General features: G+C 49.8%; 1 protein-coding gene across 1 annotated transcript in view; it reads right to left on the bottom strand.

Annotated features, from left to right (window-relative positions):
* Nucleotides 1–16,418, bottom strand: part of KSR2 (kinase suppressor of ras 2) — a 327,890-nt gene that overhangs the window by 268,010 nt on the left and 43,462 nt on the right. Inside the window, exon 3 of the mRNA XM_014576141.2 lies at nucleotides 9,003–9,153. Within this exon, the coding sequence (XP_014431627.2) occupies nucleotides 9,003–9,153 (151 nt within the window). The remainder of the gene's footprint in view (nucleotides 1–9,002; nucleotides 9,154–16,418) is intronic.

Genomic DNA, 16,418 nt, shown 5'->3' with positions numbered 1-16,418 from the left:
CTCACCCAGCCCTGCATCAGAGCAAAGCCAAGCAAAACTAGATGGTTAATTTGAAACTGGTGGGTTCTGTGGGATCGCTGAACTTTAGGACATGAACAAACCGGAGACTAAGAACAGCAGCTGATGCGAACCCTCACAAAGCAGCTGGTCTCAAGACTCAGGCTCCTGACAGAAGCAGGTTTCACCAGCTCCAGCAAAGACCCCTCAGCACACAATGGGTGCGTCTAGACTGGCAAGATTTTGCACAAAAACTTGCCAGCTGTCTACACTGGCCGCTTGAATTTGCACAAGAGCACTGACGTTCTAATGTAAAAATTCAGTGCTTCTTGTGCAAATACTTTGATGCTCCCGCTCAAGGATAAGCCCTCTTGCGCAAGAATACTTGCGCAAGAGGGCCAGTGTAGACAGGCACCTTAATTTTTTGTGCAAGAAAGCCCGATGGCTAAAATGGCCATCGGAGCTTTCTTGCGCAAAAGCGCGTCTATACTGGGCATGGATTCTTTTGCGCAAAAGCACTTTTTGCACAAAAGCATCCATGCCAATCTAGACGCTCTTTTGCGGAAATACTTTTAATGAAAAACTTTCCGTTAAAAGTATTTCCGCAAAATCATGCCAGTCTAGATGCAGCCAATCTGTTCAGCTAAATTCCCCACCCTTCAAACACAGTGCAAGCCTTTTCTCTGGGTACTTTGTTTGCTAAGCCCTGGAGAATGTTACATCAATCTGGACTGAGAGATGCAGTAAAAGGTGAGGACGGAGGAACAAACTGCGAAAGGAGACGTGATTGCCACAAAGGATTCCTCCTTCTTTAAAACAAAGGCCCCAGAAAGCTGTTCCCTCTGTAGGCCCACCAGTCCATGTAGCATGACACGACAGCTTCCCAGGGCTGGGAGCCGTCAGATGCTTTCAGCAATCCACTTTTTCTTTATTAAATCAATGCTGCTCATGCAGAATTCATGTTAATTTCTCCTCCTCCCCTTAAGTTACAAGCACAGGGAGAGTTTGGGTTCTTAAGTTTTTCCTTTCCTTTCAAACTGGTAACGTTTCACCACAGGTATTTCACGTTTTCCACTCCTAAACTGAAAAACTTCTGCCAGTTCCCGAGAGCAGTTGGCTGTTGGTCCACCTGAGTTCAGTTTACACTGCCGGTGGGGACGGTGCCTACTGGTTAGAATAAGAGTCTATTCTGGTTCTGCGTCTGGCTCCGTCACTGACTTGCTCTGTGACTTCGGACTAGTACCACTGCATGTGCTTCAATCCAGTCTCCTACCGAACCGGCAGGTTACAACGAGAACTGCTTTGGGTGCACAAGGAGGAAGAATTAGCTCTTGCTTGTAAAGTGCCTTGAGAGATTGCTGAGAGGTGCTACGCAAGGGCAAACAATTCTTAGCAACGCTGACCCTGAAAAAAGATTCAGGGTGTGTCTAGACTACAGGATTTTGTCGACAAAAGTGGACTTTTGTTGACAAAACTATACCTGCGTCTACACTACCGCCGAGTCCTGTCGACATAACATCAACAGAACTCGGCAGTTTTGTCGACGGTGGTAAACCTCATTCTTCGAGGAATAACACCTTTTGTCGACAGAGTTCTGTCGATAGAAGGCATTATTGCATCGATACTGTCCTTTGCATCTACACTCTCATGTTGACAAAGCGCCTTGCTTTGTCGACAGAACTGGCTGTAGTCTAGACGCTCTTTGTCGACAGAAGCTTTGTCGACAGTATCTGTCGACAAAGCCTCTGTCGACAAAAGCCTGTAGTCTAGACGTACCCTCAGTGTTAGGCACAGCTCAGCAGTGCCACTGAAGGTATTGGTTACACCCAAGAGGGTCAGGCTTACGTGGACCGGTCCTGCATGCTCTCCTGAGCCTCCCATTTCCTTTAAGGATGTGGGTGTGAGGCAGTGGCAGTACAGGGAGGGAAGCAGCCTTTCCTGGACAGAGAGCATAATGCCCCATGCTTCACTTCAGCAGGCAAAAGCATTTTAGCCTGGTATGAGGGCACCTAAATGCTGCAGGGAGCACGGCTGTTAATTCAGTAGGAGATATTCTTCCCTCTGCCTTGCAGAGCCCATTTTCCTGTGTGGCGCTAAAGGGCCTTTTACTGCTTCGCATGCCAGAAGAGACAAATTCAATAGGGTCTTGAGCCTAGGGATGTTAAATTGAGAACAATGGGCTAATCAAATAGTCAATGCAATTTGTATCGACTATTCAGTTAGTTGATAAGGGCGTCTCTGCTTTTGAAGTGTAGCAACAACCCCAAGGCTGTTGCTACACTTCAAAGGCAAAAGAGCTGCGGTGAGCACAGGGCCAGTCCGGGATTCAAGAAGTCCCCCGCTGGCCCCATGCTCCTTGAGGCATTTCAAAGCAGCAACGCATAATGGAGACTGAGGTAAGCGGGGGAGTCCCCACTTTGAAGCATCTCCTTTCCTCTCCCCCACCCTTTGCTGCCTCTTTGATAGAGGCAGCAAGCAGGGAAGCGACTGGCCGACTAGCGTGTCGATTATCCGATAAGCATTTGCTTATCCGATAGTCGACTAGTTGTTCAAAACCCTCCTTCACAATAATTCATGATCCCTTGGAGCTTTCCACAGAATCAGTGTCCAGTCTTAGTCCCGGCATGGCAATTCCATCCTGCTTGCCAAGGTCCCTCTGGGCTTTCAAACACGCACGGTATTCTGTATTCAGCATTTCACATGGGCACATCCTAGGAAAAGCTGCTTTGTGGCATTCCTGAAGAGCATTCAGCAGCAGTCATACTCCACCCTAGAGGTGGCAGCACTTCAGGGATGGTGAAGGATCTCCTACAATTTATTTATCAGTGTGTAAGGTGTTGGGGCATTGCAAGCTGCTATATTAGTCTTGGCCCAACAACTTAACTGGTTTTGTTTTTGCTTGGCTTAGGCCTACTTTCCTACCCAGCCCTTCTCTCCAGAGGATCTGAACATGCCATTCACCTCCGCAGTGATGCAATGTCTCTCACAGCCAACTGGCTGCAGGTTGCAGAGGTTCTGAATTAATGAAACTTTGAGTTTAGACTCTCTGAAGCCCGTGCAGCTCTTGAACCAAGACTCATCCAGGGAGACAAGCTCTGATGCTTCACTTAGCACAGCTATTTGCAGCTTCATTCCACCATACTTAATTACATGCAAAGCACAAAGGAGAGAAAACCTGGGCAAATGTGGGCTGACAGTGGGGGAAGTAGGAATCAGTGCTCCGCCCAAGTGTCTGGATTTAAAATAGTAAATTCACCATACCGGAGGAAGCCAGAAAGGACCTTCTGGGTACGTCTACACAGCAGCGTTTTTTTGGAATAACTAAGTGCACAGCTACACTGCAAGCCATTATTTCAAAATAATGTTGAGCTGGAGGACATCTTACTCTGACTCATAGTAACCCTCATTCACAAGTATGGGAAGTCAAAGGAAGAGTGTTCTCCCTTCAACTTCCTGGCTGTGTCTACACTGGCAAGCTTTTCCGGAAAATCAGATGATTTTCCGGAAAAACTTACCAGCTGTCTACACTGGCCACTTGAATTTCCGGAAAAGCACTGACGATCTCATGTAAAATCATCAGTGCTTTTCCGGAAAAACTATGGTGCTCCCGTTCGGGCAAAAGTCTTTTCCCGAAAGACTTTTGCCCAAAAGGGCCAGTGTAAACAGCATAGTTATGTTTTCCGCAAAAAAGCCCCAATTGCGAAAATGGCGATCGGGGCTTTTTTGCAGAAAAGCGCATCTAGATTGGCTACGGACGCTTTTTCGCAAAAAGTGCTTTTCCAGAAAAGCGTACTGCCAATCTAGACGCGCTTTTCCAAAAATGCTTTTAACGGAAAACTTTTCCGTTAAAAGCATTTCTGGAAAATCATACCAGTGTAGACGTAGCCCCTGTGTGTAGACAGTACCAAAAGCTGAGTTAAGCAACTTTGACTACAGAATTGATGTAGGTGAAGTTGCGCAGCTTAATTCGGCTTTGCCCTGCTGGGCAGATGTGCCCTCTCTGTACAAGCACTGAAGTGTATCACATGCCCCTCTAGCATCTGCTCCACCAGGGGATAACAGCTCATTACTGCTACCTGCTAATGGAGTCACTCCTTTGCTAATGTAAGCAAGGCCTGTGCTACGGCGCTGAAGGCCAGGTAGAAGATCAGGCACTCCTGGGTGAGAGAGAGCCTCCACTGCCTGCTCCGGTCAGCATGCAGAGGAAGCAGCATCAAGTCCACTGATAGCATCCTGCGTGCCACCTGCTTGCCCACAGAAGTGGAAGGGACCTGGACTCCCAACACTTATGTGGTCACGTGGAATTCTCCAAAAGCTGCTGTTGCTGCTCTCTGGCCTCAAGGCCAGCCAGGCCAGATAGCTAAGCTGAACACCAACAGCTGGGGGCAGCGCTATGGATGCTGCTGGCTTCCTCCCCTGCTTAGCCACAGCTCACCCAAGCCCCAGCCCCAGGGATCTGGCACTTGGACAGTAGGGTGGGCATACTCCCAGCCCTGAGTCCCCCCACAACCCTCTGCCCTGACTCCTACACCCCCCACTCCCTGCCCCCCCACACACACACACATTCGGATTTCTTACAAGTACTGTCCTATCCCAACACCCAATCCCCTGGCCTCCACAAGGCAGGGAGGGGGACTGCAATGTGACACTAACTTTAAGACATTTAAGTTACTTTCACCTCTTCTTGGCACCCAGAGGCAACCAAAATCCATTGAGATTCAGATCTTACCTCCCTTGGGCTCCTTGACAAACCCAGCACTGACGGGGTTATTGGTCAGCTCCAGCGCCCCCTCCCTCCCTGCATACCACCCCATCTCCTCACTCTCCAGACCCTGCAGAACTGTAACAGCCCGAACCCTTTGACCCTGTGCTCCTGGAGAGTTCCTCTTGTTTCCATCTCCTATTCGTGTCTCTTTCTTCCATCCCGTGCCCAGTGCTGGGAACATCCTGCCAGCTTACAGGCACCAGACACCTTCTCTCTTCTCTTCCAATCCCCGACCCCAGTTCTGCCCCCCTCCCCTTCTCACATCTGGCCACCAACAAGGCCACCATTCCATCTGGGCAGTGTCCCGTGTTAGTCTGCCTGCGGCTACCCTTATCAGAACCGGGACATGACATGTTTGCGTGCGCATGAGCATTTACACACACACGGACCACACCTCGCAGAATGGAGCTCCTCTTTGGTGTAAGATTCTAGAGCAGGGTTTCCCAGCCTATGGGTTGGGACCCAAACATTTCAAAGGGTCGCCAAGTGTCTCCCCAGGTGGCTCTGTCCTCCCTCCTCCCCCTGTTTTCGAATTGCTTTGGGTCACCAAGTCTTCCTGAATTGTCAAAATGGGTCCCCAACTGGAAAAGGTTGGGAACCGCTGTTCTAGGGACAGCCATAATATTTAGGCTAAATCAAAGAGCTTGTACCTATCGGGGGGTGAGCTATGTCTACATGGTGCTGGCTGGACACCCTCCTGCCTGGAGTGGAGAGGTCAGGCCAACGCAAGGTACTCTGGGAGAAGGTCACAAGAAACAGAGGGAGGTTTAATGGGGGCTGTATGAGGAAGGTACAAAGGTAAGATCAGAAAGACATTCCCTGTAAAATAAAATATCTGCCCTTTGACTTTTCCAACAGCTGAAATCCTCGTCCACAGTTATTGTTGGTATTTCGGTAGCCCCAGGGGCTCCAACCAGTATCCCAGCCATGCTGCACTGCTGGGGTAAAGGGCTGTACATGCAAAGAATTGTACCTCATTAATAACTGTCCCTCTCCTAAAGAGCTTAGAATCTAAACAGACCAGACAAGGAAGGGAAGCTGCCCAGTCAAACTACAGGGGTGGGATGTGCATAGGTACCTTCCCCGGATCCTAAGAAGCAAAGGACACTGAGTAGTTCCCACATGTATTCTGTTGCAGTGACATCATTTGCTTGATGCTTCTTACATCTGCTCCCCATGTGCGGCACGGATCAGGAGCATCCAGAGAACACAGAGACCGGAACACATGGACAGCCTCCTTGCTATTTTCTGGGCTCAGTGCTTTCCCTGAAGGCGAATGGTGTTTGTTTGCAGAAAGCTTTAAAAGCAGAAGGTATTTAAACAAAGGCAATGTGGGAGCCTTTTACATTTCAAGTCCAGCAGTGGGCTCCAAGGAGAAGAATCAATACAGTTGGACAAATATCGGGAAGAATTAGCAAAAATGCCAAAGGGAAGGAGGGCAGAGATACGAGAGAGGCTTGGATTTAGGGAGTTAACCCTGGTAAAGCGATTTGTGCTTGGTGGGAAATGTCAGACAGGAGTTCATCTTTGACAACGTTGGCTGAATCTCACTTAGACTTGGGCAGATTAGAGGGAGAGGATGGGGCTCCGCATGAGTATGTTGTTATAGGATGTTCACCTATATGCACCTATATCAGTACATCCTCCTAAGTGCACCAGCACACAGCAAGATTTCAGCAATGCAGCCTTATCAAGCAAAGCGGGGCTTTGCCCCCAGTGCAGTCTCATTCAGCAATTAACCAGGTAAGAAACACCTAGGCTGTGTCTAGACTGGCCAGTTTTCCCGAAAATCAGCCGCTTTTCTGGAAAAACTTGCCAGCTGTCTACACTGGCCACTTGAATTTCCTCAAGAACACTGACTTCCTACTGTCTGAAATCAGTGCTGCTTGCGGAAATACTATGCTGCTCCCGTTCGGGCAAAAGTCCCTTTTGCGCAAAACTTTTGCACAAAAGGGCCAGTGCAGACAGCTGAGATTTGTTTTCCACAAAAAAGCCCCAATCGCGAAAATAGCGATTGGGACTTTTTTGCGCAAAAGCACGTCTAGATTGGCCACGGACGCTTTTCCGCAAAAAGTGCTTTTGTGGAAAAGCGTCCGTGCCAATCTAGACACTCTGTTCTGAAAATGCTTTTAATGGAAAGTATTTCCGGAAAATCATGCCAGTCTAGACGTAGCCCTAGGGATGTAAGCGACTAGTCAACTAGTGATGTGATTAGTCGTTCCCCCTTGCCTCTTGCTGCCTCTATCAGAGAGAAGGAGCAGTAACTGGTGCTGGGGGGAGCTGGCTTAAAAACCAGTTTCCCCCAGAACCATCTCCATGGGGGTAAGAAGGGGAGGTAGAAGCACAGCGGGAAATGGCATGAGTGGGGACTGAAACAGTCTCCATTCACGCCAGTTCCGCTGTGATTCTACTTTTGAAATGTACAAGAGCCCCTCTAGAGCTCTTGTACATTTCAAAAGCTGAGGCGCTACAGGGGGCACAGGACCAGCGGGGGAGTCTTCTGTTGGTCCCATGCTTCCTGCGGGGCTTCTGCTTTTGAAATGTAACAGGAGCCCTGCTACAGTTCAAAGACAGAGGTGACCTGATCGACTAATTGAATAGTCAATGGAAATCCCTTCAACTATTTGATTAGTTAATTAATCTAAATTTAACATCCCTAGATTCTAAATCTAAATCCCACTTCATGCTGGTGCAACACTTCCACGCACTGGGCTTGCACGGGCACTGCTACATCACCGGGGCAGGTTCACTTCCTACAAAAGTCCTGGGAGTGAATTTACAGGTGGTGTGTCCAGTCACAGGACTGGCCTGACAGGTCAGACCTGGCTGTAGGCCACAGTCAAAGAGCAGCTGGGCTGCAGGGAAGGAGAGCCTTTATCCCAACACAAGGATATCCATTGCTGTTAAAAGGGGTGCAGTGGTTAACCATCCCAATGGGGCCCCCTCCTTCCAGGCCCACCCCCATGAACATCCTACATGCCAATGACAGCAGGAGCTCAAGAGGCGTCATGTACAGCAGCGCGTGGCCCTTAGTTCACACTGCACTCAAAACCCAGGGCTGGCCCGTGCCAGCTGATTTGGGCTCTGGTGCTTTCACTGCCATCTAGACGGCTCCAGCTCCAGCTCCGGCTCCGGCTCCAGCTCTGGCTGGAGCCCAGGCTCTAGGATCCTGCGAGCTGGGAGGGCACCGGAGTTCAGGCTCCATCCTGAGACCGGCTGTCTCACCACAATTAAATAGACCCTTACAGGGCCGGCTTTAGGCCGATTCGACCGATTCCCCCGAATCAGGCCCCACGCCTAAAAGGGCCCCATGCTGTCTGCTCCCCTCCCACAGCTCTGTGGCGTGCCGTGCGCACTGCGAGAGGGGGCGTTGGCCCCGGAGGAGGAGCACAGTGGCTTCCCTGGTTTTAAAGGGTTTGTGACTCATTTTTTGTGTGTGTGCGTGTGCGGTGGGTTTTTTTTTTTTTTTTTGCTCAACAAAAAATTTTGGCTGCCGGGGCCCCGTCAAAACTTTCGTGTGCAGAGTGTTGACCCTAAAAGCTGGGGCTGCCCCTACCCTGCCCCTTCAGCTCTACCCAAGAACCCACCCCTTCCAGGAGTACAGAGCTTGAGGGCCCCACCTTGCCCCGGGGCCCAGCAATTCTATCAGCCTCAGCAAAACCACTCTGGTGTCAACCTGCTGTGGATGCAGAAGGCACCAGTGTTGCATCCTTACAGAACAGGACTTGGCGGTCTCAAGGACCTCTGGTGCCCTCTGCTGGACAGAGGAAGGAGGTTTTACCCAAGACTGATGCGGCTAAATAAAGCATGTTGCCTTACAGTGAAATCGTTCCTTCTTCCGCTTACACTAGGGGTGGGCAATAATTTTTGATGGGCAGGGCACTCTAAGATTTTGGAAAGTGGCCAAAGGCCGCACTCTTCCATGATATTAATAGAGGAGTCCGAGGTGGAGGTTGGGTGCAACAGGGAGCTTGGGAGAAGAGATTGGGGTGCAGAAGGGAGAGTGGGTCTGGGTCTGGGTCTGGGAGGGAGGCAGTTGTGACCTAGGGTAGGGGTCTAGGGTGCAGGGTTTTGGAATGTGACCTAGGGCAGGAGGGGGTTGTGACAGGCAGTTTGCCCAGGGGATGTAAGCAACTAGTCAACTATCTGATTAGCATAAGCATATCAGATAGTCGACTAGTCCCTCGACTAGTCGCTTCTTCCCCCCACCCTCTTCCTGCCTCTATCAGCTCTTCCTCACCTGATTTGTGGACACTCCTGAGGCAGGAAAGGGAGGCATTCAGACGGGCACACTCCTCACTGTTGGCCCCAAACTTCTCCACCGTCTCACAGACCTGGTCATCCGTCATTTCCAGAAGATCCTCTAGGCTCAACTGACCAGGGGTGATTTCCTAGAGACACGAAGATAGTAAAAGAATGAGGGAAGAAGAAGCATACTATGAGCTGACTGCAATTCAGTGTCAGGAAACAGAGATGCAAAAGCTTACCCCATGTCATGACATGGAATCATTGACCTTCCTACAGAGGAGCATTTCAGAAACAAACCTACTGGCACTCCAGAATTCCACACAACTTGAGTTCCAGTTTTGTTTCATGTTGTTTACCAGGACCCCCACTCACACCGAGAACTCCAGTAGCTGAAAAATACACTCCAAGTAAACGTGTGATTTCCCTATGGACTAGTGAGGAGTAGGGATTAGCTATTATATTATAGAATATAGATTGTTATGTGCACATAGGAAGAAACCTATCCACTCCTATCTCTGTGGCAACCACAGCTACATTGATAGATTTCCTGAGAAGGACGTTTCAGGATGAGGAAAAGGTGTATTGCCTTGGAAAAATATACAGAGCCAAACAGTTGCTTTCTGATCTTATATACATAGGATACTAAGTTCTCCCCTTTCTGTCTCAGGTTACTGTCCTGGCAAAAGTGAAACCCCTCCCTAGCCCACTGAGGGAAGAGGCTGGGCAGACACCAGCATGGTAACCAAAGCAGCTTGTAACTTGTTGAGCACTCTGAGCTATTGCAGCCCTGTCTGAAATCCAGTAGGGATGTAAAATCCCATATAATTGGTTAACCAGTTAAACGTGAAGTTTAACCGGTTAACCCATTAAGGGAGACTGCCCTCTACCACCACCTCTGCTGCTGGCAGGGGCTGCTCCAGCACAGCTGGAGCACCCCGGCCTGTGACCCCCATGAACCCGCCGTGGACAGGGGCTCCTCCGAACACCTGAAGCACAGTGGGCCCTGAAGGGTTGGAGCAGCCCCCCTTGGTTAAAGTAAGCATCAGCTGTTAAGTGTGATTAACCTTTCACATCCCTAGAATCCAGAAGACCTGGATTCTGTTTCACATGCAGCCAATGACTCGCCATGTGACCCTGGTCTGGTGCCTTAGAACCCACACCTCTGAAACACTGACCCACCCTTGCAAAGGAGAGAGAGCAAGAGAGAGCGAGCAAGAGCATGAACACCTGCCCAAGCAAGGACGTGCTAAGAGGCACATTTCTCTCTAATGGCTAAGCAACTACAGCACATTGGGGTCCCATGCAGCAGGGTGCACAGTGGGCCTAGCTCACTCTGTGGCCAATGGGAGCTGTGAGTGTTTAGCACCTTGCTGGATGGGCCCTACAAGAGCAGTAGCTCCTAACAAAGCAAGCGCCCTGGGACTGCACAGCATGAAAGTCACAGTACTATGTTGGATTCCATTGTAACATGGGGCTCTGCCTGGCTGCTCCAGCTGGTTCAGAACAGAAGAGCGTTTAGAAGAGAAGCTAAACTCAACCCCGACTTTGAGAAGTTCAGTTCTTGACCCTACTCCAGGGACCTTGAAGCTGACATGTGTGCCTGGGCTGGCCCCACTCCTACAGCTGCAGCGCCTGCTGTCATGACTGCATCACTTTAACTGTTTTCACTTTAACACAAAAGTTTCTAGCCTTCAGATTCAAAGCCTGAAAATGTGACTTGAGTGTAACTGATACACTCCTGTCCCCCTGAGTCTGCTAAGAGCCTGAAACAATAGCTGGGAGAGGTGTGAACTGCCCTCTGCACCTCAATATAGTGTCAACTTCCAGACCTACTACCCTGAGAACCACACCCACACCACCTTAACTAAGAACTCTGGGGCAGGGAAGCAGCAAGTAGACACCCTCCAGCTGCTGAGGCAAGACCCTCTGTCTATCTGGGAGAGAATGGATCCCTGCTCATCACAACTTCTCTTCAGTGGAATGAGGGCCCAGCTGTCACTCCTAGGAGGAGACTGGAGATCCCATGCCTCTAGCCAGGCCTCTGAGAGGGGAAAGGGGCAACTCCAAGTGATGGGTATGAGGGAGGCCCCACCTCATCACGTGCCAGGACTCTGGATTCATAGAATCATAGAATACTAGGACTGGAAGGGACCTCGAGAGGTCACCAAGTCCAGTCCCCTACCCCCATGGCAGGACCAAATACTGTCTAGACCATCCCTGATAGACATTTATCTAACCTGCTCTTAAATATCTCCAGAGATGGGGATTCCACCACCTCCCTGGGCAATTTATTCCAGTGTTTAACCACCCTGACAGTTAGGAACTTTTTCCTAATGTCCAACCTAAACCTCCCTTGCTGCAGTTTAAGCTCATTGCTTCTTGTTCTATCCTCAGAGGCCAAGATGAATAAGTTTTCTCCCTCCTTATGACACCCTTTTAGATACCTGAAAACGGCTATCCTGTCCCCCCTCAGTCTTCTCTTTTCTAAACTAAACAAGCCCAATTCTTTCAGCCTTCCCTCATAGGTCATGTTCTCTAGACCTTTCATCATTCTTGTTGCTCTTCTCTGGACCCTCTCCAACTTCTCCATATCCTTCTTGAAATGAGGTGCCCAGAAGTGGACACAATACTCCAACTGAGGCCTAACCAGTGCAGATTAGAGCGGAAGAATGACTTCTCGTGTCTTGCTCACAACACTCCTGTTAATTCCCTTCATCTAGCCGTGCCTCTGGTATTACCTGGGGAATGAATTCTAGGCCAGCCTGCCATTTCTTTGGTAGGCTGCTCCAGTCAGGCAGACCTGGCCTATAAAGCATAGTTAGAATAATATTTGCCAATGGTTTCCCATTCGTTTTCATGTATTTCAAGCCCCTGAGGGAGACTGACATCTCCCAAGGGTCCTATTTACAGCTCCTGGGCCCTAACCACTAGACAGGGCTGCCTCTATCTGCTATAGTACTGCAGAGACACCATGTCCCTGAATATGCAGCCCAGCATTTGGGAAACCTTGAGAAATCCCTCTGTTCTGCGGTACAGTGTTCACGATAGCCCTCAGTTCTGTGCAGAACAGACCTTTAGTGGAGCAATTCCACCCCCTGGTGGAACCTTTGGTGATAGGCATCCATCTGCCTACAAATCCACTTTCATGGGGAAGAGTTGGGAAAATAGCTTGCTCCTCTTTTCTGCACGTTTGCAATCTCTCCAGTGCCAAGCCCTCCCCACCACTGCCACAGAACCTGTTAATAAAAATATTATTAATGGAGATTGCCTATCTCCTAGAACTGGAAGGGACCTTGAAAGGTCATCAAGTCCAGTCCCCTGCCTTCACAGGGGGACCAAGTACCATCCCTGACAAATTTTTGCCCCAAATGGCCTCCACAAGGATTAAACTCACAACCTTGGGTTTAAGCAAGCCAATGCTCAAACCACTGAACTATCCCTCCCCCACACAAAGTTGTGTGTTTGAATGGCTCAAACACACAACTTCTCTATCCAGAAAGCCTGGCCTCTAGAAAGCCTGCACTGCTGCCTTGAGAAGCTGGCTGAGTACCCCAACCTTATTTCACCCACCAAGACAGTGGGGCACACAGCAGCGAAGTGACTTGCCTGTGAGCTGGGAGGCCGAAGAGCGACAGCTCCCCCCGAGCGAGCTAAGAGTGCTCATTCCCAGGAGTGAGAAGGCAAAGGGAGAGGTACAGCAGTTCTGAGCATGCTGTCTGCCGCGTACCGCTCTGCCTGCCACGTACCACGCCACAGGTGGGCTCAGGAATGGGAACACAGGATTCCTGATGCCTAGTTCCCTGCTGTAACAGTTAGACTGTGTTCTGGACTGGACACAGCCTGGATTCAGCATGGACAACTAGCTTCATCCTGTCCAAAACTTTCTACTAGTTTCGCCACCACTGGGTTTGGGATCTCTCATCTCCTCACCCGGCTTCTCCCTGCCTCTTCAGGATCCCACAGCCCTGGGAGCACCTAGACACTGCTTGTTGCACTTTCTGCCAGCCCCTGACTCTGAGCATTGGTTTCCCTAGCGTTCCAGCCCTTTTCCAAGGCTTACTGCAGACGTTGCTCCCGTCTCCTGCATCTGTTCCCCCACACTAGGTCTGCCCCCAACCCATTCTCCCAGAGAGAAAATCCATCATGTCCTCACCCCTGGCCTTCTTCCCTTGCCTACCTTCCATTCCCCTTCCTAAACTCGCTCTCCACTTGGCCACACCCACCCCAAGTAGCACAGAGCATGCACAGAAAGCCCTCCAGGGGTTCTTCAACCACCAGTTACAATTTGGACTCCCCTAATCAGGCTCCCCCTTTATTCAACTTCCAGAGGCACTTTAGGTACACCTCCACTGCAGGGGAGAGCAGGCCTCCCCAGCCAGCCCAGGCTAGACACACACACACACACACCCTTTGCTCACACTCACACCCTAAATCCAGCTGTGTGTGTGGGAGTCATGTGGGTAGGAAGCCACAACATCCATATTACTAATTTATCCTGCTAGCTTGAGCCCCAGTAACCCAGGCCTGTCTGGCTGGACCTGACGGCTCCCTGCCAGCTGTAGTGCAGACACAGCCTCACAAGCCAAGTCACCCCATGACAATGGCCAGCTTGCCAGAGGCCTGAAAATCCACAGCTCCTGCTGGCCATGACAGAGCCAGGGCACTCCAGAGCACATCAGGCCTCTGATGGTGCCTGGACAGGAAGGGGCAGATGTTGTATGTGGGCAAAGCAGACTTGCTAATTAGGGTTCTGGGAGTGGTGTGGTCAGGTCACCGCATGGAGGTAGCAACAAAGAAGTCCCTCAGGGTGCATCTAGACTGCACCTGGAGCTCAAAATAAGCCATGCAATTTGAGCTACGCAAATTGTGTAGCTTATGTGATGGACCCTGAGGCGTCAGAGGGGTTTTGCTCATGAGGCTTCTGGCTGGCCAGATTGGCAGATGAAGCTCTCGGTGTGATAAGTTTGTGGCCTATTTGGGAAAGGTCTCCAGTCTGGGGCTGTAAGGAGCCCTGAGTTTTGAGCAATACGCCTCTGTGACAGACCGGGTCGGGTCTGGGCACTGCTGAGGGCGTCCGCTCAGGGCAAATTGCTCAAAACTCAGGGCTCCTGATAGCCCTAGATCAGAGACCTTTCCCAAATAGGCCACAAACGGGTCACACCGAGCACTTCAGCTGCCAATCTTGCCAGCCAGAAAGTCTCATGAGCAAAATCCCTCTGACACCCCAGCGCTTCCTATGCCCCAGTCAGCCCTGGGCCTAACACACAGGTGAGGGGTTTTAGAACCCAATCTTACCTACCCCGAATAGGTTCTTCCGGTCCCAAGAAACCAGCCACAGGTCCCAATCAATTTACACTCTGGATCTTACCCACAGGACCACACTGAGCCAATCCTTTAGCATCTAACATCTAAAGGTTTATTAACAGAAGAAAGAAGAGGTTGAGAGTAAGGTTGTTAAGGAGAATACATTACATGCATCGAATCACCAAGTTCTCAACGCAGGCTCTTAGCAGAGATGTTATAAACTGCTATCTTATAAGTCCCTAGTGTACATCCTATGTCAGGATGGGTCCACAGTTCTTTCCGGCTCATTGTTCCCTGCAAGGCTGCATCTGGGATCAGGAGCTGAACTGAAGAGAAGATGGAGGGTGCCATATGGCACTTATCTCTCCTGACATCCTCCTGGCCAGAGAAGGTCACACGGTCAAGTGACCTATCTCTGTTTCACATGCTGGCAGCCATTATACCCTGGCTAGTTTGCAGGTATCAGTCACATTCCTCAGGTGTGTATTGGCACCTAGAGATTCATTGTCCCTGGTACTTTGCTAATTAGCATAGCCACATTCTTTGCCTATTGCTCTGTCTCAGACAGATAATTTTCCAACATCAACACAGAGTATATATTTATAACTCCACATACAGATATTATACAAGTACATGGATAGCATATACAGAATCAGTAGAACACAAGCTTTCATGTGACCCCTCACATGGCCCCCTTTGTATAGACCTTTGGGGCACACCCCCCCCATGAATGCAGCAATGACCTTTAAAATCCAATAATGGACAGTTTATTTTGAGTCAATTTCAAAATAACTTACTTCGAAATGTGGTGCTGACTACAAAGCACTTATTCTGAAATAAATCACTATTCTGAAATGGCCCTTACTCTCTGTGGAATGAGGTTTACACGGACATGGGAATAGCAAGCCCGTGATATTTCAAAATAACAGGCATGCTCAAAAGATGCAGAATATTTAGGGTTAGGTAAACATTGCCTAAATGGGCCACACTAGGGAAACCCAGCAGACCAGGGACTCTGTGATAAGTGACCCCAGGCAAGCCAACACAGCGTCAGACAAACAGGAGACTGCAGTTTAACATACCCTGACAAAAGGCATGACAAACTCCAGGTAGAGAAAGTGCGGGGATTACACCCCACTTAGGGTATGTCTACACTACCACCCTAGTTCGAACTAGGCAACCGAAGTTGCATTTTGCATCTTCATTTGCATCTTGCCGGGCGCCGCCATTTTTAAAGCCCCACTAGTTCGGACTCCGTGCCCGTGGCTACACGCGGCACGGAGTAGGTAGTTCGGATTAGGCTTCCTATTCCGAACTACCGTTACTCCTCGTGGAACGAGGTGTACCGGTAGTTCAGAATAGGAAGTCTAATCCGAACTACCTACTCCGTGCCGCGTGTAGCCGCGGGCACGGAGTCCGAACTAGCGAGGCTTTAAAAATGGCGGCGCCCGGCAAGATGCAAATGAAGCCCGAGAAATTCAAATCCCGGGCTTCATTTGCAACTTCGGTTGCCTACATTAACCACCCTAGTTCGAATTAGGGTGGTAGTGTAGACATACCATTAGGGATTACAAAGCAGGGACTAGAGGTTTAAACCAAATAGTAAATAGGATTCTGTTATCTTCAGCTGCACTTAGGCCACATTGGGGCCTCCCGTGATCAGAGGTAGGCTAACCCTAAGTCTGTGGCTTTCCCCCATGGAGGGGTTTCATGGCTGAGGTATTGAATTTTTCACTACTTTAACTCTCTGGAGTCACAGGTTCAAATCCTAGCAGAGCTAGTTCAAACCTTCCAATAAATTAGTTCCCTGCTGTTTGCTGAGACTTGATCTTTTCAATGAGGCCTTAAAGGTCGAGGCCCCGTCTGCCCCAGGTGGATACAAAAGCACACTAAGCATGTCCCAAGGTAGGGCTTTGTTCCCAGTCTCCTTGGCTAAAATCTTTCCTCTCCCCACTGTGCATAGCACCTTTACATACATATGGTCTGGAAGCTTTCTGCACACAAGGTGCTGTGTAAGCATTAAAAATATTGCAGGGACTCGTGACATTTCTAACTCTGCTGGTTTCCTACAGGCTTGTGAGTGACAGAGCTAGAGACAGAGACT

Source organism: Pelodiscus sinensis, chromosome 15 (genome assembly GCF_049634645.1).
Source record: "Pelodiscus sinensis isolate JC-2024 chromosome 15, ASM4963464v1, whole genome shotgun sequence".
Taxonomy (NCBI): Eukaryota; Metazoa; Chordata; order Testudines; family Trionychidae; genus Pelodiscus; species Pelodiscus sinensis.
The sequence above is the reverse complement of the archived record's forward strand: the minus strand, read 5'-3'. Positions and strand labels throughout refer to the sequence as shown.